Source organism: Manduca sexta, chromosome 10 (assembly GCF_014839805.1).
Source record: "Manduca sexta isolate Smith_Timp_Sample1 chromosome 10, JHU_Msex_v1.0, whole genome shotgun sequence".
Lineage (NCBI taxonomy): Eukaryota > Metazoa > Arthropoda > Insecta > Lepidoptera > Sphingidae > Manduca > Manduca sexta.
The window spans coordinates 5,555,399-5,574,943 of NC_051124.1; the positions used below are offsets into that span (position 1 = coordinate 5,555,399).

At 34.5% G+C, this 19,545-nt stretch overlaps 1 protein-coding gene across 6 annotated transcripts in view; it reads left to right on the plus strand.

Annotated features, from left to right (window-relative positions):
• Positions 1-19,545, plus strand: part of LOC115440240 (histone-lysine N-methyltransferase PRDM16) — a 126,976-nt gene that overhangs the window by 95,296 nt on the left and 12,135 nt on the right. For all 6 annotated transcript variants that reach the window (XM_030164458.2, XM_030164460.2, XM_037437245.1 and 3 more), the window contains 2 exons: positions 11,155-11,283; positions 12,850-12,949. In XM_030164458.2, coding sequence (XP_030020318.2) covers positions 11,155-11,283; positions 12,850-12,949 — 229 coding nt within the window. The remainder of the gene's footprint in view (positions 1-11,154; positions 11,284-12,849; positions 12,950-19,545) is intronic.

Genomic DNA, 19,545 nt, shown 5'->3' on the forward strand with positions numbered 1-19,545 from the left:
GCATTGTCCGCGGCGGACATAGTTCCGGCAGCTCTATGCCTCTATTGAGCACCTAATGACAGTTGTCAACACAATTGCGCACAATGGCGCGTTTTTATTTGTTTGATACACGGAATTTGGTATCAGTTTAACGCAAAATTGAGTCACTGTCATCTTTTTTGCTGTATAGCTATAGCTATAGGTATTTATTTTATAAATATATTGTGTAATGATTTCTTATGTTTACGCGAATGTTAGACATTAAAATTAAACTATTTTTCGGATTTTATCGCGGTTTTTTTATATTTTATTTTTTCTCCCGACGTTATAAAACCGCGATAAAATCCGAAAAATAGTTTAATTTTAATATATTGTGTACATATCATTGAACATAATTTCTAATTAGATAAAATGGTAAAAGATTTTTTAACTGAGTAGAATCGGTACAAAGTAATAATTTGAATTAGGAACCATAATTTCGCATTTATTACATTTATCATCAAGTTAACTTCATAATACGAAATCAGAAAATTTACAATCATATACTAAACGTTACTGACATTAGTTCGCAACATTTTTTATCAAAAAATATATTTCCCATTGTAACGTAGTTTGATCTTAGCGTACGTGACAGTCGGGTAAAAATGCCAATTGTGGCCAGTGGGCACGTCATTACGGGCACAGAACAAAACGCTGATCGCAACTTCCGACTCACTGACCATAAAAGATTCTTTGATGTTTCTAACAATGTTGATGATATATGAAGGTGAATGTCCTTTTCGATAAGATGTGGATTTGTGCGGCTAACAAAGTGTTTGTTGTTCGTTGTATTATTTAGCTATGATAAAAATTATTGTATCAGATAAATAGTAGCACGTTGGTTTTAGGGTTTTTAATTTACATAAAAATTTTGAGTTATTTAACTATGAACCGACTTGTCAATTTTTTTATATTTATGAATAAGGTTAGTTAAACTGTTAAAAATATCTGTAGGTTTGTACCTCCAGACTTTGTAATCATGAGTTTGTTTGACAAAATAAAGAAATTATATAAATTATGCACAAATCCATTTACCATTAATAGGTATTCAATATAAAAGTAATGCGGAGTAAAATACTATATTTTAGAAATTAATTTCGCTCGTTCACCTCATGAAGATTTTTAAAAAGTATAGACATCAGCAAATCTTGAGTTAAGGGTTGATTAATCCACGTTATTTTAAAGGGTTGTGTTTAATTCAATAAGTTCACATGTCTACGTAAACTCCAGGGTTGCTTTTGTTAAATCAGTGATGGTTATACAGCAACCACCGTTTCATACGGCGATATCTCAATGAAAATCTTGTGAAAAAAACTGATCGGGGCAATCAAAGAATTCCAAACACGCGGGCCCATCCCGTGTCAAAGTGCAATAAAAGATTGGGTACCAAAAAACCCTAATTTCGGTTAAAGCATGACCCCCGTCAACAATTCTTTAAATTTACACTTTTTTATTAAAAAAGTAACGGTAAGGATGTCACAGTATTCACATTTTAAATGAAAACTTGATTGGCGGGTTTTTTTTAGGAATAAAAATCTCACGAAATCTCTTCACTTGCATCTTCCTTTCAACGTTATTTGCTAATAAAACTCCCTTTTATTCCAACCACTAGAGAAGATCGGCAAATATTTTTCTCACAGGTTCAAAACTGATTTGTATCTACGATCGTTTGCAAAACTCGTATAAAAATTTACATTAAAAATTATAAATTCATATAATCGTCCTTTATGATTGGCTTTCAATATTTATTTAAAGATTGCAAAATCATCTTATTTAAATTACCGATATTGACAAACTAGTTTCGGGATTCGTTGTCAATCAAGTTCGAAATTTGAATACGCTCTCATTATCTCAGAGTGCATCTGTCAAAATGACACGACTAATCATAATTGGAAATGTGGAAATATGAATTTAATATCGATAATGTTCGGGCCGCGATTGACAGAGGGATCTTATGAATGAATTATGTCGTTCGGTTATTTTATTGGGAGGCGTCCATGCTCGAACAATGTTTATTTAACCACGGTGGCTTTTTTAAATTTGTTTATTTAATTATACATACATACATACATAACATCACGCATTTTATCCCCGAAGGGGTATGCAGAGGCGCAACTAGGGCACCCACTTTTCGCCAAGTATGTTCCGTCCCATGATGTGATAGGGGGCGAGCCTATCGCCATATCGGGCACAAATTTCAGACTCCGGGCTGATACTGAGCAGAAAAACCCAAATATCACTTTGCCCGACCCGGGATTCGAACCCAGGACCTCAGAGCGCTATTGTACCGGACGTGCAATACAACTACGCCACCGAGGCAGTCTTATATATTATCAGTTATTTAATTATGTCTGGGTAAAAATATTTTTTGCTGTTATATTCAAATACTAAATACAAACGATTAAGGACCTAAATTAGATTGTACTTTACTATTTTGTTTTTACTTTTTAATGAATGTAGATTTCCTTGTCTAGCGTATTCTATAACAATGGGAAGGAAACTATGTACACGTAATTACTGTAGGTGTATGAATAACAATATACATTGTAAAGTAATTAATCAATTGAGGATTAATAACAATAAAATTAAATAGTCACGCCCATATGAATTGAAAATTAAATCCGTCAATTTAAGCCGCGCGGCAGCGAGTCCGTTGCATTACTGTCAAAATATCTGTCATATTCGTGTGACATCCTTTCAGTATGGTCACCCCTTCGGCGGAGGATTAGCTGTATGCGGCCCTATTACATCTTCATTATGGTAGGCGGCTGACATACCCCATTCATACGTAATAACAATAAAAAATATTATTGTTATTGTGCTTTGCCACCGTTGAGAATATTTATATGATCCGCGTATGATCTCTGTTACAATGAACAGATGGCCGATGGTATATTGAGGAGCAATGCTGGACAAATTAAATGTGTATTCTGGGTGTATTTGTTAACCATATCATGGAAAATAATAAATTTACTGTATTTTCTTTTTGTTTTTTTTTTTTTACTTAATACACATATTTTTCAAGAAGTCGAGCTGAAGTAGACAATGATCAATGATTTTTTATGTTTACGCGAATGTTAGAGACGAATTTATTTGCAAATTTAAATGAGGTCACATAAATATATTTTTACTTTAAGGTATCTACATGCGACTTTGCATTGTCGTAAAATAAACGTATTTTTTGTCCCGTAGTGTACAAGTTTGCGATTGCCGAATCGCGCCTGTGTCAGACAGAAGCTGTTAAATTGACACCTGGTGCATATGACACCAGATCGATGATAAAAGGCTATTCTACGTGTACCATAAATATACCAAAAAAAAAAATGTAAAGTTCATGCTGAAGTTACATACAAAATTAATAGATTTGTATTTGTACTAACCATTTTACAACCAAAATTATATAAATATAATAATTTCGTAATTAAAATTAATCAATGAAATAGCACAACAATAAAACATTACGGTACATAAAAAGTAACAAGTTACGATCAAAGGTAATCATAATAATAAATAAATCAAAATTTAACGCATCTATAAATCCAATGTTTTAATTAGCAAGACACCTTACCGCGATGTTTTACAACTCACAAACAAGGGTAGCGACCCCAAGTATCGGCCCGTTATTATTAACACGCAGACACTTATCAGTTAATCTTACTTCTCACAATAGCGGCTAATCCTGAGGCGGGATAGGAATTTATCTTCGCTAACATTGTCGCTTCACCCCACGGTATCCTGGTATTGCGGATAAATATCACGTATAAATTCATTGGATATATCTGTTTTGTGGGGTTTGATTGTAAAAAATGCTTTTTTTTATTCTGATGATTTTATCTCATTATTTCAGCGGTTACTGCTTACTAGTATATGATGTTTGTGGCATTTAAACTTAAGACTGTATATGTGTGAAATCAATAATTAAAACGTTCTTTAGTTTCCTATTTTTATTTTAAAATTAAACACACAACGCATAATACGCAGAAACATTAAGCCGTTTTGTTTAAAAAATCTCAAAAATAATTATTTAAAAGTGTACATTAATATTCACCAAAGGTACAGCGAGAACTTGCAAAGTTTGCACTAGTCTTCGCGGTTTCTTATTTGCCATAATATTTTTCCCAACAAATTCGCATTCGCAAAACATTGCGGGAGCGCACAGTGGGGCAATATTTCATCTGAGCTGGCCAGAACAATAATAGCTTGCGGAGTCGAAGCCACGGCACGTTCGGGCCACAATGTTACCCACCACCACTATCCGTGGAGCTCTTTCACCCCTCCTCGCGGTAAAACAATTAGACCAACGGGAGGAGAGGTATGGGCTGACGAGGGTTCTTCGTCCACTGGTCAATTGTATACCATCGCCAACATCCGTGTAGACAAAATAACGAAATACCCCGAAAGCAACGTGATATAGCACCGGTTATTGGGTTAGGTTAGGCGTTGTTTACACGAAGCGTTCGGCAGAGTCGAAGTGTTGATGAGACTGATGCCAAGTTGCTAACTTTGACGTTGTGATGTTATTTCAAAACATGCCCGCGTTCGCAGCATCTTGTACGTACAAAAACTATTCCAGTTTAGCGTTGAATTTTGTTATTTGTTCACTTAAATGGAGAATTGTTTTTTCTTTGTTTTAATAACAAATGCTGCCAACTGCTGTCTTTTGGATGTTTATAATGTACTATGTACTGCGTCTAAAACATGTTACTGCTACATTAGGTGTTATAAGGAGTGATAGCCTACTTGGGAGTGGAACGGACTGTTGAGACGAATGTCCACAAGTTCAAAACTAAAAGCACGCACATTTGATTTTTATAAAAAAAAAAATCATGAGTGTATTCTTAGCGAATAATTGCTTGCATGCTGAAGGAAAGCATTGTGAGGAAATCTGAGAATTTTGGAGGGTATGTGAAGTCTGCTAATCGGCTCTAGGCCAGCTTGGTTGGCTAACGCCAAAACCCTCTTAGTAGCAGAGGAGCCACGTGCCTAGCAGTAGGACAGTATATAATGCAGGGCTATTTATTTATTATGGTTTTATAAATGGACAAGAACCTCAAATTAGTCTTCCAAAAATATTTTAGAAAAATATAAATGTTTGTCAACGGTGAGGCATACACAACTCCGAACTCCAGCTATTTTCTATTTTTTTATTTATATATGAAACTAAATTATAACATCAATTACAGTTAACACTAATACTATGCTATAACTAATATATTTTTATAATACAGAAATTACAATATGGTATCTAATACTGCTGCACGAACAACATAAAAAATGGTTTCGAAATCAGCGGATAATTTCGTCACCCGCCAATTGTCACCGTGACGAAACGAGCGGTGTCTTTGTCGAATGCGAACATTTTTTTACGCGTGTAATCTTCCACTTAATCCGTTTTAACGCGTCCAGATGTGAGCGAGAACATCTCTATACGATTTGCTCTAGTTCCCAAAGAATTATCGAGATATATTTGATACGTTATAAATATTTGTGCCTGCGGATTCACCCGCGTGAATGTTTTTCTGGGATAAATATTTTCCAGATAAAAAGTAGCCGATGGCACTCAGGAGTACTTTAGCTTCCCATTAGTGAAAAAGTAATTTTTGGCTAAGAAGTTCCTGAAATTAACAAACAACGAACTCTTTAGCTTAATAATACATATTGGTATAGATTTCAATTATAAAAGCAGCAATTTGTACTCTATCTTGTAGTGAAATGTTTTCTTTACTTAAGCATATAAAAAAAATATTCTCGTCGACAAGGCGACATTGCTAAGATCAGTATAATATGGTAGGTATATATGCTTGCGGCAGCCCTGTAGATGGGTGGATTATAGACAGCCACGCCCAAACAGTAACATTTTAGAGCAAGTTGAAAGTAATTTGACCAATTTTTTTATTTCTGTTTTGCTCCTCAAGTTCAATCAAGCGTAGCTTCATTAGAAATATTCATAAACAAAACATATTCTGTTATAAAAAACGTGTTTGTATTTGTTACGTTTGTTATTTTAACACAAAGAACAGAGCCAAACTGTCCACAATTGGAAGTTGTGATTATTCAGCGCTCACCGATCAATGAACAAACGATAGTCGCCTTTGTGTCGATCAATGGGGTGCTTTAGATACTAGATCAATAGAACATCACACCTACTCGCCTTTGTAACGCACTGTGTCATTGGACTATACCTTACCACCATAATAATAAAGAATAAAATCGTGACGGAAAGCTTTTAATAACCGCAAACACAATTTTGTTTATGCATTTTTTTGCGCAATGATAGCAGTCCGTGAATATTCCTACGTGTTAGGTATTAATGCGTTTTGTCTCCAGTTTAATGGTCGGAACGTGACCGTACAAGGATCCTAATTTTGACATAATTTGTTCAGGATAATGTGACAAAGATGGTTTTCTATTGAAAGTTCGACTTAATTTATGGATGGTGGATTCTGTTGTCGGCGTTTGTGAAACAACTTGATAAATTGTTGTCGAATTTGGAAAGTTTGTGATCACCATAATGTAAGCATGACTATGTAACCAGAGATTAAATTGCCTTAACACTATGTTATCACGTTTATTGGGACCAATGTCTCTTATACACTTTACATTTTGACATCGTTATAATCCATAAGCTTTATTATTTAACGATTCGAAATAATTTAAAACAATGTACAATTCTATAAGCTACTTATGGTTTCGTTGTTGAATCATATCACGATAGCAAACGAACAGTAAAATAGTAGAGTTAGCGAAAAAAATGTCTTCAATTAGAACTGTTTACGATAAAGAACCCCTCGGAACTTGCTGACAGTGATGATATAAAAACAAAGTGTTTAGTGAAAAGAAACGGAAAAACTGTCGAAATAAAAGCGGCTCTTCGCGGATAACGCGCGGCGGAAGCAATGCTTTTCCTTAGCCGATAAACTAGACAAGCGGGGGAAACAGCTGAAATGTGAACAAGATGTATGGAAAAAATCAGAATATACCGACGGAATTATTTGTTGTGTTCGTGATGTACGTTTATGGTCTTTTGTTTGTGTAATTGCGTTATTCAATTGATAACTTTAAAAACGGGAATTTGTAAAAAATATATCAGTCTTAAGATGTATATCCATTAATTGATATTTAAACAAACTCTTGTGTTATTGTTAGGTATATATAATAACTGGCTTAATATTTACGGAAAAGCAGACTTGATAGTACCAGTAATTACATTTAAATTTAACATTTAAAGCCAATAAAATCCGCAAACGAATACACTAGTACATAACACGCAAACGTAGCCATGATTCAATTGCACCAATGCCGCATTCAAACAAATTGTACTTTATCGAAAAAAAATTAGGTTACACCTCTCAAACTAGTTTTAGTCCAGCCAGTCGTGTATGGAATAAGTTTAAAAATATCCGCGTTATGTACGGTCCAATTTGAGCGAGCCGAGAGCAGAGCGAGCGGTAAATAAGCGCTCGCACAAATTGTTATCTTGTGAAACGAGACGTGTGATGCGCGCAACGACGCGTGATCACCGCAACCGCGCGGCGAACGCTCTTCAGCTAACGGTAGGGATGGGACACAGACTTGTGTTATCGATGAAGCCAGTTGATGTAGATGTATTGCGGTTTTGGTAACTCTTTGTGAATAGAATTTTTATGTGAAAATAGTAGGTAACGTATTTCCAATATCAATATTAATTTCCTGGCTAATATCCATTAGTAGGGTTATGATGATTTGACTGGGGAATATAGTAACAGAATAGAGAAAATAAACTCAGGTTCGTTTACTATCACTATTGAAACATGGATGACACCTGAAAATAATTTAATCAATACTGGCTTGATATATGATCTTGTTGCCATCGCAAATTAGTGGTAGCAAACATAGTGGTTAGCAACTAACCAAAGTTTCACATTTTCAGTTAGCATAATTCATCGCACACACGTGGACATATTATTCTAGAAACAATAAAATCATGCATTTGACGAATGGAGCCACGTCAACGTTCGGGCAATTTATCACGTAGCACTGATATAAATTTAGCAACATATCGATGTTTTGCTCGTCATCACTAAAATTTATGAAATGTAATTTTCTGACGGCAACGACTCACCAACATTTGTAGCTTTTCCGAGTATTCTGGGAAATTGCGATCTCTGGGCGGTGCGCAAAATATGAGATCTGCTGGCACTTCGTATAAATTGCGAGTAAGGGTTTTTATAATAAACCGCTGTGTAGTCACGTTTTCAACAAAATTTAAAACTGCTTTGCGTTTACACGGGTTTATGTTTACGTATGAATAACTGGGGCAGCTCTTAGAAATACATTTCATTTATCAATGTGCGTTCATTGGTTGGGAAATTCGGATGGTTTTCTGTTCATTGGTGCAGTTTGGAAGTAACATACTTATTTGTGCTGTGGAATAATGGTTAACTTATATATAACATAAGATTAACAGTTTATTTTTAATTTAGTGATACCTAAATTACAAATGGTTGCGAAAGTCTATTATAAATGACTATTATTTTCTTTTATAAAAAATTATGTCATCTTCTATTGTCTTCAACACATTTATATAGAATTATTAACACGAAGGATTTTATAACAAATTAAAATCAAGTTAACAACTCACAATTAATAGCGTTATCTCAAGTGCACGTCATAAAATGTCGTGAACAGCGTCCATATATCATCGCGGGGCCCACAACCCCCCGTAAGATTGGTAGCAAGTGTCCAATTCGCATCCTTGACCGAGCGCCCGCGCCGTTCATCGATGACTGATTGCGAACACATGCCGCCGGCATTCGCTAACTCATCGCTAGGTTAGGGCTGGGTCCTTGTGTAAAATTGTAGTTTGCATTCTGAATTTAAATAGTGGGTTCGGGAGGATCATTTCTGTTGTTTACATTTAGTATAGCGTGTTTGTTAAAAATAAAATACACTATATAAAATTTCAGTTATTTTAAAATATCATTATTACTTAAATATAAATAAATGACTTAAATATGACTTATTTGCATCGAATACGAATATTGAATTAAGTAATAAGGGATTACGAATCGAAATTTGACGTAAGCGTCTATCTTTATTGGTATGTCGTAAATCATAATTATTTGAAATTTAAACCAAACTCTTCATTGCGCAAAATCTTCGATAACTGCCAACCCTAGTGAAGACGAGGGTTGCCTAAGATAATTATCTTTTTTACGGAATATACGTACCGGGAGCAGTTTTAATAACGTGATAAATGCTGCGGAAAGGCTTGTCGTTGACGCGTAAAGAGGGTTTATCCACAGACGCGTATCCTATTCAACTTTGAGGGGGTTTCGATCCACCGTTTTTTATTGAAATAGCTCTCTTACTTATGTTCTTCTCTTATTATATTTGTTTGAGTATTTCTGTCGTATTTGTATTAAAAAATATTCTAGAAAAAATCATTGTGCTTGTTAGTATCCATTAGATATTAAAGAGTCGTTCATTGTTTTGAGATGTAAACCGAAGGCCAAATGTATTCAAATTCACAAAAATATTTAAAATATTGAACTACGAAGTAAAAATATCTTACTACCGCCCTGTGTTCTTAACTTCTAGTGTTTGATTAATATCTCACTTGTTATGCCATTATTACCGAACAACAGATGCTTTTTATTTTTCGTGTAATTTTCTTTAAATCTTTCCTTGTCGCGAGATGATAAAGTGGGGGATCGCGATTTAATTTCATGCTGTATTAGTCTCCTCACTTTCGCGTTTCGGGTCTAATGTAGTTAAATTTTGGCGTTGAATAAGTGAATTAGGGCATAATTATGTCGTAACAATTATTTTTAAAATTTATATTTTCAAAGGAATGTATCCATGAAATGAATTTTAAGAAAACAATTTATAATCTTTGCATGTTATAATTGTTTACATATGTAAAAAGTTTTGTATTATTATGCGCCTAGTCACTAAGATTTTTATCGATATATGTAGTCAATGTAAAAACCCAACTAAACTAACTAACTAACTGTGATATGTTATGATTATGTAGAATTCAGACAAAAATGTCGGTCCATTATGTCCAACACACCTTCACAGATACTATATTAATAACGATGTTTAACTACTAACAACCGTAATAGTCAAGCGATAGATCAAGTAGAAGGCCCTAATTTAACGGCAAGCAAACACGGAACCCCCTATCAGTCGAGTACACATCTTTAAAATACTGTTATTGCGCATTATGACTCAATCGAAGGGAAATTGAAGTGTCTGCCACTAAATTGTAGGTTATGCACCCTCTTTTCGATAGCCGTTGTTCTCAAAAGCCATTGTGTTTATTGTTTGAAAATTTAGAGACAATCGACAGTCTTGTTTATCAACGAGGCCCTGCGTTTATGTGTATGGGGAGACGTGTATAGATTTGATTTGAGTTTGGTAATAATGTGAAAATAGTTCTCTCAAGATTTTAAGTTAAAACGTAAATAATACCATAGCATTTTTGTGTAAGTTTTTTTTTGGTTAGATAGAGGTGTTATTTTACAGCCATTTCTAACATTTTTCTGTCTATGTTTGGACTCATGTGTTTGGCGAACATACTACGATTTAGCGGATATAATAGTTCAAAACTCTAGGCAATAAAAATACTGGAATACTAATGTAATGATATACCAATAAAATGTTTTACGCAATAAAGTTGCAGAACACAAAAATAGTTTGTAACGGTTAAATGTGATTAATAATTGCCATATCTACGTAAAATTAAATCATCATGGGGATGGGGTTGGTGACAAATGGACAAGCTGTGACGGTCCCATCTTGACGTAGACTAATAGCGCCATCTATCACGAAGCCGCAGTGTCCAGCGTTATCCAACTTTACCGTGAGAGGGCGCTCACATGCGAACAATTTATAATCTCGAAATTATTTACTGGGATAATGGGAAGTAAATTTAGTAATAAATTGTGATCTAAATGTTAAAAACTTTTAAGATTAATTTTGTAGAACGATATTTACGAAAGAAAGAAAAGACACTGTGCGGCATTGTGTCAATTACATGTCTTGTAAAAAGTTCTATACTTTATTGATAGATGGCGTTGTAATAAAGTAAATTAAAAGTCTTTTGAAAGAGCTTTTGAATTATTGTTATTTATTTTATCGAATTTGTTTCAGGTGCTTGGGAAGAATGGGATCCGAGGCTGGCTGGACGGCACTACTGAGAAGTCAAATTGGCTTAAATTGGTTCGATCGACGAACTATCCCCACGATGTCAATTTACAACATCTATTACTGGCTGGTCAAGTAAGAACGTTAATTATATTTAAATTTATAGAAAAAAAATTAACCTGATTTAAATCCAGTATTTATTCAATTGTGTCAATGATAATTAAAATAAAACACGAAACGGCGCGTGATTATCACAAGGGCCCTCGTAAAAAGTCTTTGTGTATTACCGTACCCCCCTAATAAAATTTTGAATGTGGAACGTTGGAACTTCCGGTGGCAGAAAATCGGCGTTCGCCTGAACAACTGTGTCTTACTTCCGGTCAACCGGCGGGGAGCGAACAGATGCGGTGATTAGATTCACTTATTTGTGCCCCTGCGGGGTTCAAACGCAATTTGATATTTCACCTTTGATTTTATAATCAGTGGAAACAAGGCATAAAGTTAAACGATTTTTTTTATTTTATAGCGAATTTTAATAGAACAGATTATTAATTTTATATTTTTCATAACTCAAATTGTATATTTGGTAACTGAAGTTTATTTAAAAAATAATACAATAAAAAGTATAATTATATTAAATAATATACGTTTGACGTATTGATAATATGTCCTTAACGTACATTATGAATTCTAGATTTCTTAAGAAGGATAGAAATTATTAGAACAGGGATATATTATATTCAAATTGATTTTTATGTGTATTGCATGCGGTGAGTACTAAAATCACTGCCAAGCTCTTGTGTCTAGGGGTTTTGCATGAAAACCCTTACGATCATTTTATAGCTGATTTTGGATGTTATATATCTATAATTTTGGATGTTATATATTATATATCGACTGCCTCGGTGGCGTAGTTGTATTGTATGCCCGGTACAATAGCGCTCTGAGGTCCTGGGTTCGAATCCCGGGTCGGGCAAAGTGATATTTAGGTTTTTCTGCTCAGTATCAGCCCGGAGTCTGGAATTTGTGCCCGATATGGCGATAGGCTCGCCCCCTATCACATCAAGGGACGGAACATACTTGGCGAAAAGTGGGTGCCTTAGTTGCGATAAATGCGTGATGTTATGTATGTATGTATATATCTATATCATTCTTGTCCTTTCAAATATTGGGGCATCTTAAAATTAGCCGTGCGTCTGCAGACAGTAGTGATTTGGAAATCGTTGGTGATGGCTCAGAAAATAAATAATACCTTATAAAAAAGACACTACACGACTACAGCGGGGCTAATTGGAGGCGCTCTAAGGTCTTTTACTTGAGCCTCGCTTGTGTTGTATTCTTATGGATTCTCAAAACAGTGCGTTTGCATCGCTTCTGGCGCGTTACAGTCGCTCGACTAATTTGAAGCACTGTTAGACCTCACTTTACCTATTCACTCTACAAAATGAGTAACTAATGTTCAGTTTGTGTTATATTTTTATTGTATTAAAGCGAGCTCTGGTCGAGGTGGATGATATTAAATGATTGATGTCATCTTGAAGCATTTAAAAATCTAAAGAAATGTTGGTTTGTTGTTAATTTATGACGAAAGACATAGATTATTTTAATAGTTTTGCTTTTCAACAAAACTCCTTTATCTGAAACAAAAAACACACATTAAAGTCATACATATTATTAACAAGAAAAACCCATGGTTTCCAGGTGTGGTACAAAGTGATCCGAGAGATTCCATCTGGACAAGAACTTCTGTTGGGACCGAGGACGCCTCTACCGCTCCAGGATGTCATGTCAGCTGCTGCTGGTGAGTTTCACTGCATTTGAAATTTTAAAATATTGGTAATTTACGTCTAAATTGGCTCGGCATCTATGTCCTTCAAACATCAATACAGGTATTGCTTATAAGCGGTAGATATACAAATCGAAATACTAATTATACTCTGAAATATAAGACTTAATTTCGAAGATAATTTAATAGAATGGAATATAATTTATCATTAACTAATTCCAAATGGCGATATTAATACACACCTATACATCACGCCTTATACCCTTTTAAGGTTAGGCAGAGTTACTTTATCTTAGATCCAATATTGTATTGTCTAGTTTATTCAGTCACCTTTATACTGAAGGCAGTACATAAATCGTGTTATGTAAAAATCACGTTTGAATCACGGTGACGCGCGTTCACGCTCGGCTGACAGTCCAGGGTGGCGGTTAATTGGAGTCACCTGCCCTTTGCCCCGCGGACATGTCGCCCTCGGCCGTTTGTTAGACTGATACAGGTGGATTTCATTTGTATTAGTCTGTTTTGTTTGGATTTGTTACATTGAATCTGTAAGGAAATCATTCATAGAGATGTAAACCTACTTTTTACGAGTTATGTTAGTTATGTAATAAGGGCGAAACTATAGCAATTATAATATGTTATATGTCAAATTTTGAAATTTAACTAGAAAATCAAGCAGAATTGCATGATGATTTCTGATTTTTACACGAACGTTAGGTATCGAAATAAAACTAGTTTACGGGATTTTATAGCGGTTTTTTATATTTTTAATTTTCTTCCGATATTACGAAGACTTTACAATATAAAGTTTTTTTAATTGTTTGATATCGTTCCGATCTACGCAATTAATGTGAGAATTAACACAATCTCTTAAAGTCAGAATTACATATTATATCATTAGTCGACGAGTTTTAAAATGTCGTCGTCACTTGTCAGTAGCTTGAAAATGATTATTTATATTTAAATGGGTTTCCGTCATGCATTGTACTATTTAAAGTTCATCCATTAGCCCAGTAATGAAACTGCAATATTGCGTCCGAGTAATCATTATTGATTGATATATTGCATCTGATATGTCATACAGATATAAAATGAAAGTCGGGAGATGGACATTCAACAGTATATTTTACTTGTAGGCTTTTTACCTTGTCGGCTAACAGATTGGTGTATTTTATCACAGACGAATAATTTTAAAACTGAATAGGACTAGAGGTCTTATCAGATCGAGACACTACTACCGGATTTTTTATGTACAACAGAAAACAACGGATAGGCGGTTGATTTATTTTTTGTGTTTAGATTTTATCGGCCGTTTGTAATAAAAATATTTAATACTTTTTATATTGCCGATATTCTCGTATCGCCTTGAATAAATCCTTCGGTATGACTGCGGTTTTGATTGCGTTACATTTATTATATACTTATTAGGTCTTCGTCCGCCATTTTTAATTTTCAATGTCGTATTAAGCTGATATTATAAGGTCAAACCTTAACACGACCGTGAAAACCGAATAACAGACTCAAAATCAATGCCATGCTAAATAAGTATTTTTCCATCATTTATGAGTGAATTATTCAATCCTTTGTTTACATTATGTTGTTTCATACTGTATAAGAGTCGGCGTTAGGGCGCGCACTCACGGGACACGCGCGCATGCGATATTTAATTTAGATAAATCGCGTCGTACGCGCCGCGTCGCCCGCCGTACGCTGCTATGAAAAAAAAAATCACGCATATGCTTATGCTACTGAGGGTGATTTACCTTCGATGATTTACTGGAAATGCTAAGTACAATTACTTACTTTTACTTTAGATATATGTAAGTCGTAAGAATGGGGAAATTTGCAAAGCCAAGGACGAAAGTTTAAAAGTCATGTTGCTTGCGCATTTGTATTCTCGTGACGTCAACAACCATTTCATACGCAAATGTGTAATTCCACATATTACGAAATTATAATTTTCCATTCTGATTAATTTGTCCAGGTAGTTATTATATCGTTTAAGAGAAATCGGTAACAGTGATTTAATATCATATTTTAATGTAATTTTTAAAAAGTGTTTACGCATTTTATTTATGATACAACAATAATTATTCTTTCATTAGTTTGATAAAACGATTGATTTGAGACTTCTATAAACCGCTCACTGCTCCGAAAAAAGCTTATCTACGTACATTTTAATTACAACACATCTCTTTCCTTAGTTTAGATTAAACAGGTTTATTCCAAACATTCCTACAATACTTGCCATATCTAGTCCCACTATGCCCAGCGCAGGGGTCTTCAGTTTCCTGTAATGCCTTCCGGTGGGCCGCCGTCGCAGCCGGCGCTGTCAATGATTTATGCGTTTGCAATTGCATATAATTGGTGTGTTGTTTAATAACACCTACGTGCTGTTGACTTCTTGGGAATATGTTTTTACTTTTATACACGCTTGGCTTTCATTTAAAAATAAATATTGTGGTGTGTTTTTTACTTGGCAGGATATTTTCTAGTGTATTTTCTGGTTATATGACGTAGAGTACTGGTGTTTAGAGGTTACCTTAAAAAAAATAGTAATCAATAATATCTAGAAGGAAAATTGTATTCTCATGCTTAAAATGTATGTATTATTTACTCAGATCGTCTAATTATGTCATATCTATTGAAAATGATGGTGCTTTTGGCATCGAACTATTAACATTAATTACCCCCTTCTCTAATAAGAATAACCATTAATGTTTCATTTGTAATTGTTATAATAGCCTGGTCATTGGCAATGGCTATATTCGAACTTAATTCCTTACACCCACATACGTCACAGTCCAGCATGACGCTCCAATATTCTACAATGACTCTTAAATATCCATAATTAGAATCGATTTGCAGTTGGCCATACGCATTTGTCATAATGCTGTTGCACAACAGTTGATTGATGAGAACGAAGCCACATTGAAGGCGATAAGCGAATGTAGAAAATGCGTGCGGGATATGTACCACTGTTTGCTATTTTATAGTATTGATTATGAATGGAGAATTTGAGATCTTCACGAGTGCTTGTTACTACCGATAGATAAGTTATATTACAATTAGTTTCCACCTACGTTTAGAATTTCACGTAGTTTTTGTCCCTTTCAAAATAAAGTTACGTTCGAATTTAGGTTACCTCTATGAAGGCATGCGTACAATGAATATCAAAATATCTCAATATTGGGTCTGTGTTAATATCTATAATTATTTTATGCAAACATTCAACAACTTATATTCATTTTTATATAATTTTATATTGTAAACTAAGTCCAGATGTGCACGTCATTTCTCATAAATATATTAATCGATGTGACTTGTCCCTTATCAATAGAGAGACCGCCTATTGGTCTATTCATTCATTATATTACTCGATAAGACTACATTTTTAGCTAGAGAATTAATTCGATTATACGCAAAATAAACTCTATCGACAATTTTGATGGATGTCCCTTTCGCTTTGACCACCAGTCTAGTTAGACATGTTACATCAGAGTAGGTGCACTATGTGTTTGGCCCAAATATAAGATAATAAATTAGCTGAAATGACTTAGATTTATAACACAAGTAAAAATGTTACTTACTACAAGGTTACTTTTGGTTTCTACGTGACGACTAATGGCTTGTCGTTGCGTGTACAAATTAAATAAAGTAAGTGTGTCATACCTTTATGATTATGTAGCGTGGATTTAAATTCTTAAAAAAGTGTTTTGTTTTCTACAATTTTGTATCTGTATAAAGAGGAACAAAATTTATGTACGTTTCTAAAACGTGAATGCTGCTTTACACTACGCAATTATGTACTAATGTTCTTTGTACCATATTTAGTCTCTAGAAAAGCATTTAAATTATTTTGACATTTGGAGTAGGCCGTTATGACCATCATTTATAACAGAAGCTTGCCTAATAAATTATCTAGACATTTATCTAGACGTGTTTCTGTCTAAATTGCGTACAGTAGACATTCGAAATTAATGTTATGAAAGTCGTGAAAAAATCATAATAATCCATCTCCCGTCATATGCAATAACAATAATAAGTTAACCCTTTATTAGCAGTTGTATTATCAAACAGGCCGCGTGCATTCGTGCGCGTAATGAATGAGTGTCGCGCGCGCTGACATTTGTCATCGCGCAATTGTCGCTCAGATTAAAATTGATGACGTTGCTTTGTCCGACGCGGCGCACGCACCATTGTTGTGTGTAAAAGCCGTCTTATCTCGCTGCGTGATTATATTTTTTGAATTTTGATAAGGTATGAGTGGTGTTGGCTGCCATAGAGAAAGTTGAGTAGGAAAGAAAGCTAAATGTCTTTTTAAAAAGTAATTTTGATAAGCTTAAATGTTATGTTCGCTTCGGATATTGTATATTTTTATCTAATAAACTGAACTAAAATATTAATATATTTGTACCATATAATTTTTAAAATAAAATCTAAAACTATAAAATTTAACCAATAATGAAATCGTTGCAATTGGCAACGATTTCACGCGGTACCATGATGATTAATCAAAAAATTAACCATTAACAATAGCGAGCACCCTCCATTAAACGAACTACAATCATTCGGCGTCCCACATAGCGTATTTATTTAACAATCAAATAAATATTACGCACAATAAAATAGCAATATTTCAATTTAATATCACCGCCCCCAGTAAAGGGTTGAATATGGTTCGCAAGCGTTCGTCTCGTTTTTTGCTCCGATTAGATCATAATGCTATCTAGATGTTACGCGAAATTGAATAATTTCTATACCACAATTGGTATTGGCGAGCCATCGCAATATCTCTATTATAATTTTAATTTGACTACGACCGGATGAATGTGGGCATATAATCTGCTTATTCATGCTGCTAATCTATCACAACACATTTCGCTAATTAAATTTGGAATTATGTAAAGCAGCTTGTTTTTATCAATATTTCGATTGTACGTTTATTTAATATCGACTTTAAAGTAACACTTAATACTATCTATAGACGCGCGAATTTCAACCTTCAAGCACGAAGCGCATAGATCAAATCATGCCCTGAATCCTAAAACAATTCACACATGCGGTGACCGGTGTAGGACCGTTCGTACCGCCGGGCGTAACGGTTCGCGCGCACTTGCGTCCGCGCCCGCGGGTACTCCACGCATCTCATAGAGAAAGGGCTGCGGATTAAATTAATAGTGAGCTTGGGATGCTTTAGTCTAAAGGCATCTGAGTTGAGGAAAGTTCGATTTGATGATAATAATTATTTCAAAACAAATAGATGTATTGGTTAAAGACTAACTAACTAATACGGCAAGAAAATTACTAAAGTTCTTGTCCATAACATCACTACCACTTTTGAAGTAATTTTAATTTTGACATTTCCATAGTGTCCAAACAATTAAACCGTAGGAAATAGTTATTATTCCTTTGAATTCGACGAGAAATAACAGGTGCGGTCCGGGCGGCCGGGGGCGGTTTGAATTCATTACAGAGATCGGTAAGTCACCGTCACGGTGCGCGCGCGCCGCTCGCGCGACATCTGCTGACGTCGTGGGAAAACTTAACGATCGGACGCATTGCCGCCTTTCCTACGCAAATTGTATAAAGAGTAATGAGGTTTTATTGTTTGTTTATATGTAGCAGAAGTGTGGAAGCAATTGGTGGTTTATAGGTAAAGATTGATTTTATTTTAAAGTTGAAACGTGATTGGATGTTTTTGGGGTTTAAAATTACCTAGGTTTATTAATCGTCTTTAGATTTATTGTTACTTAATTATAGTACTTATTGGACTTAACTATAGGTATATACTATTATAGGTGCGGATTCTGATATAAGAATATTTTTTGTCATACTATTCTTCCACTATCTTTACGGCGCAGTTTGTATATAGTAATGAAGATCCGAGCTTATGAGAAATTTAGATAACACACATAAATAATAATATAGGTAAAAATGTAACTAACAAGTATGGTGAACGTATCACAAGGTAGACTGTAATACTGCTTATTTCTTTAAAATATTTCCATTTAAAGATATTATGGAAATAAAAAAAGACTTATATCTGTGGTACACATGCGCAGAGTCATTTACTCATAATTGCGGTACGAAATGAGTTACAATTCATCCGGTGAGCTTGATATCTTTTACGTGATACATTTGTCTTAATTCATGAGTCATAACCATGAGATCTTTCTACATTTAGTCAGTGTTTTTATGTATGAAAAGATTTTGTAAGATAATAACATATAAAAGTCTTGTTTCATAATTTTTAATTAGAATGACAAATCACTTGAAAATTCAGTGTCGCAATTTTTAAATGAAAGGGTATATGAGTATTTATTTATATATGAATAGAACGTGTTTTAGATAGCTACAAAGGTTTTTGGAATAGTTTTTTTTTTTAAATCTGTAAATGTCTCTTGGTAACGGAAAATGTAGTGCGTAAGCTACTGTAACCACACCATCCAATAACACATTGTAACCTCACTGAAAGCTGTCGATTCACATCGACTTTTTCCGACCCTTCGATGGTATGATAAGGAGTCAATCAGTTTAAACAGTTAAAAACCACAAACGTTGGGTATGTCACGCACAGATGATTTCACTGTTTTCCCCAATGCAAATGT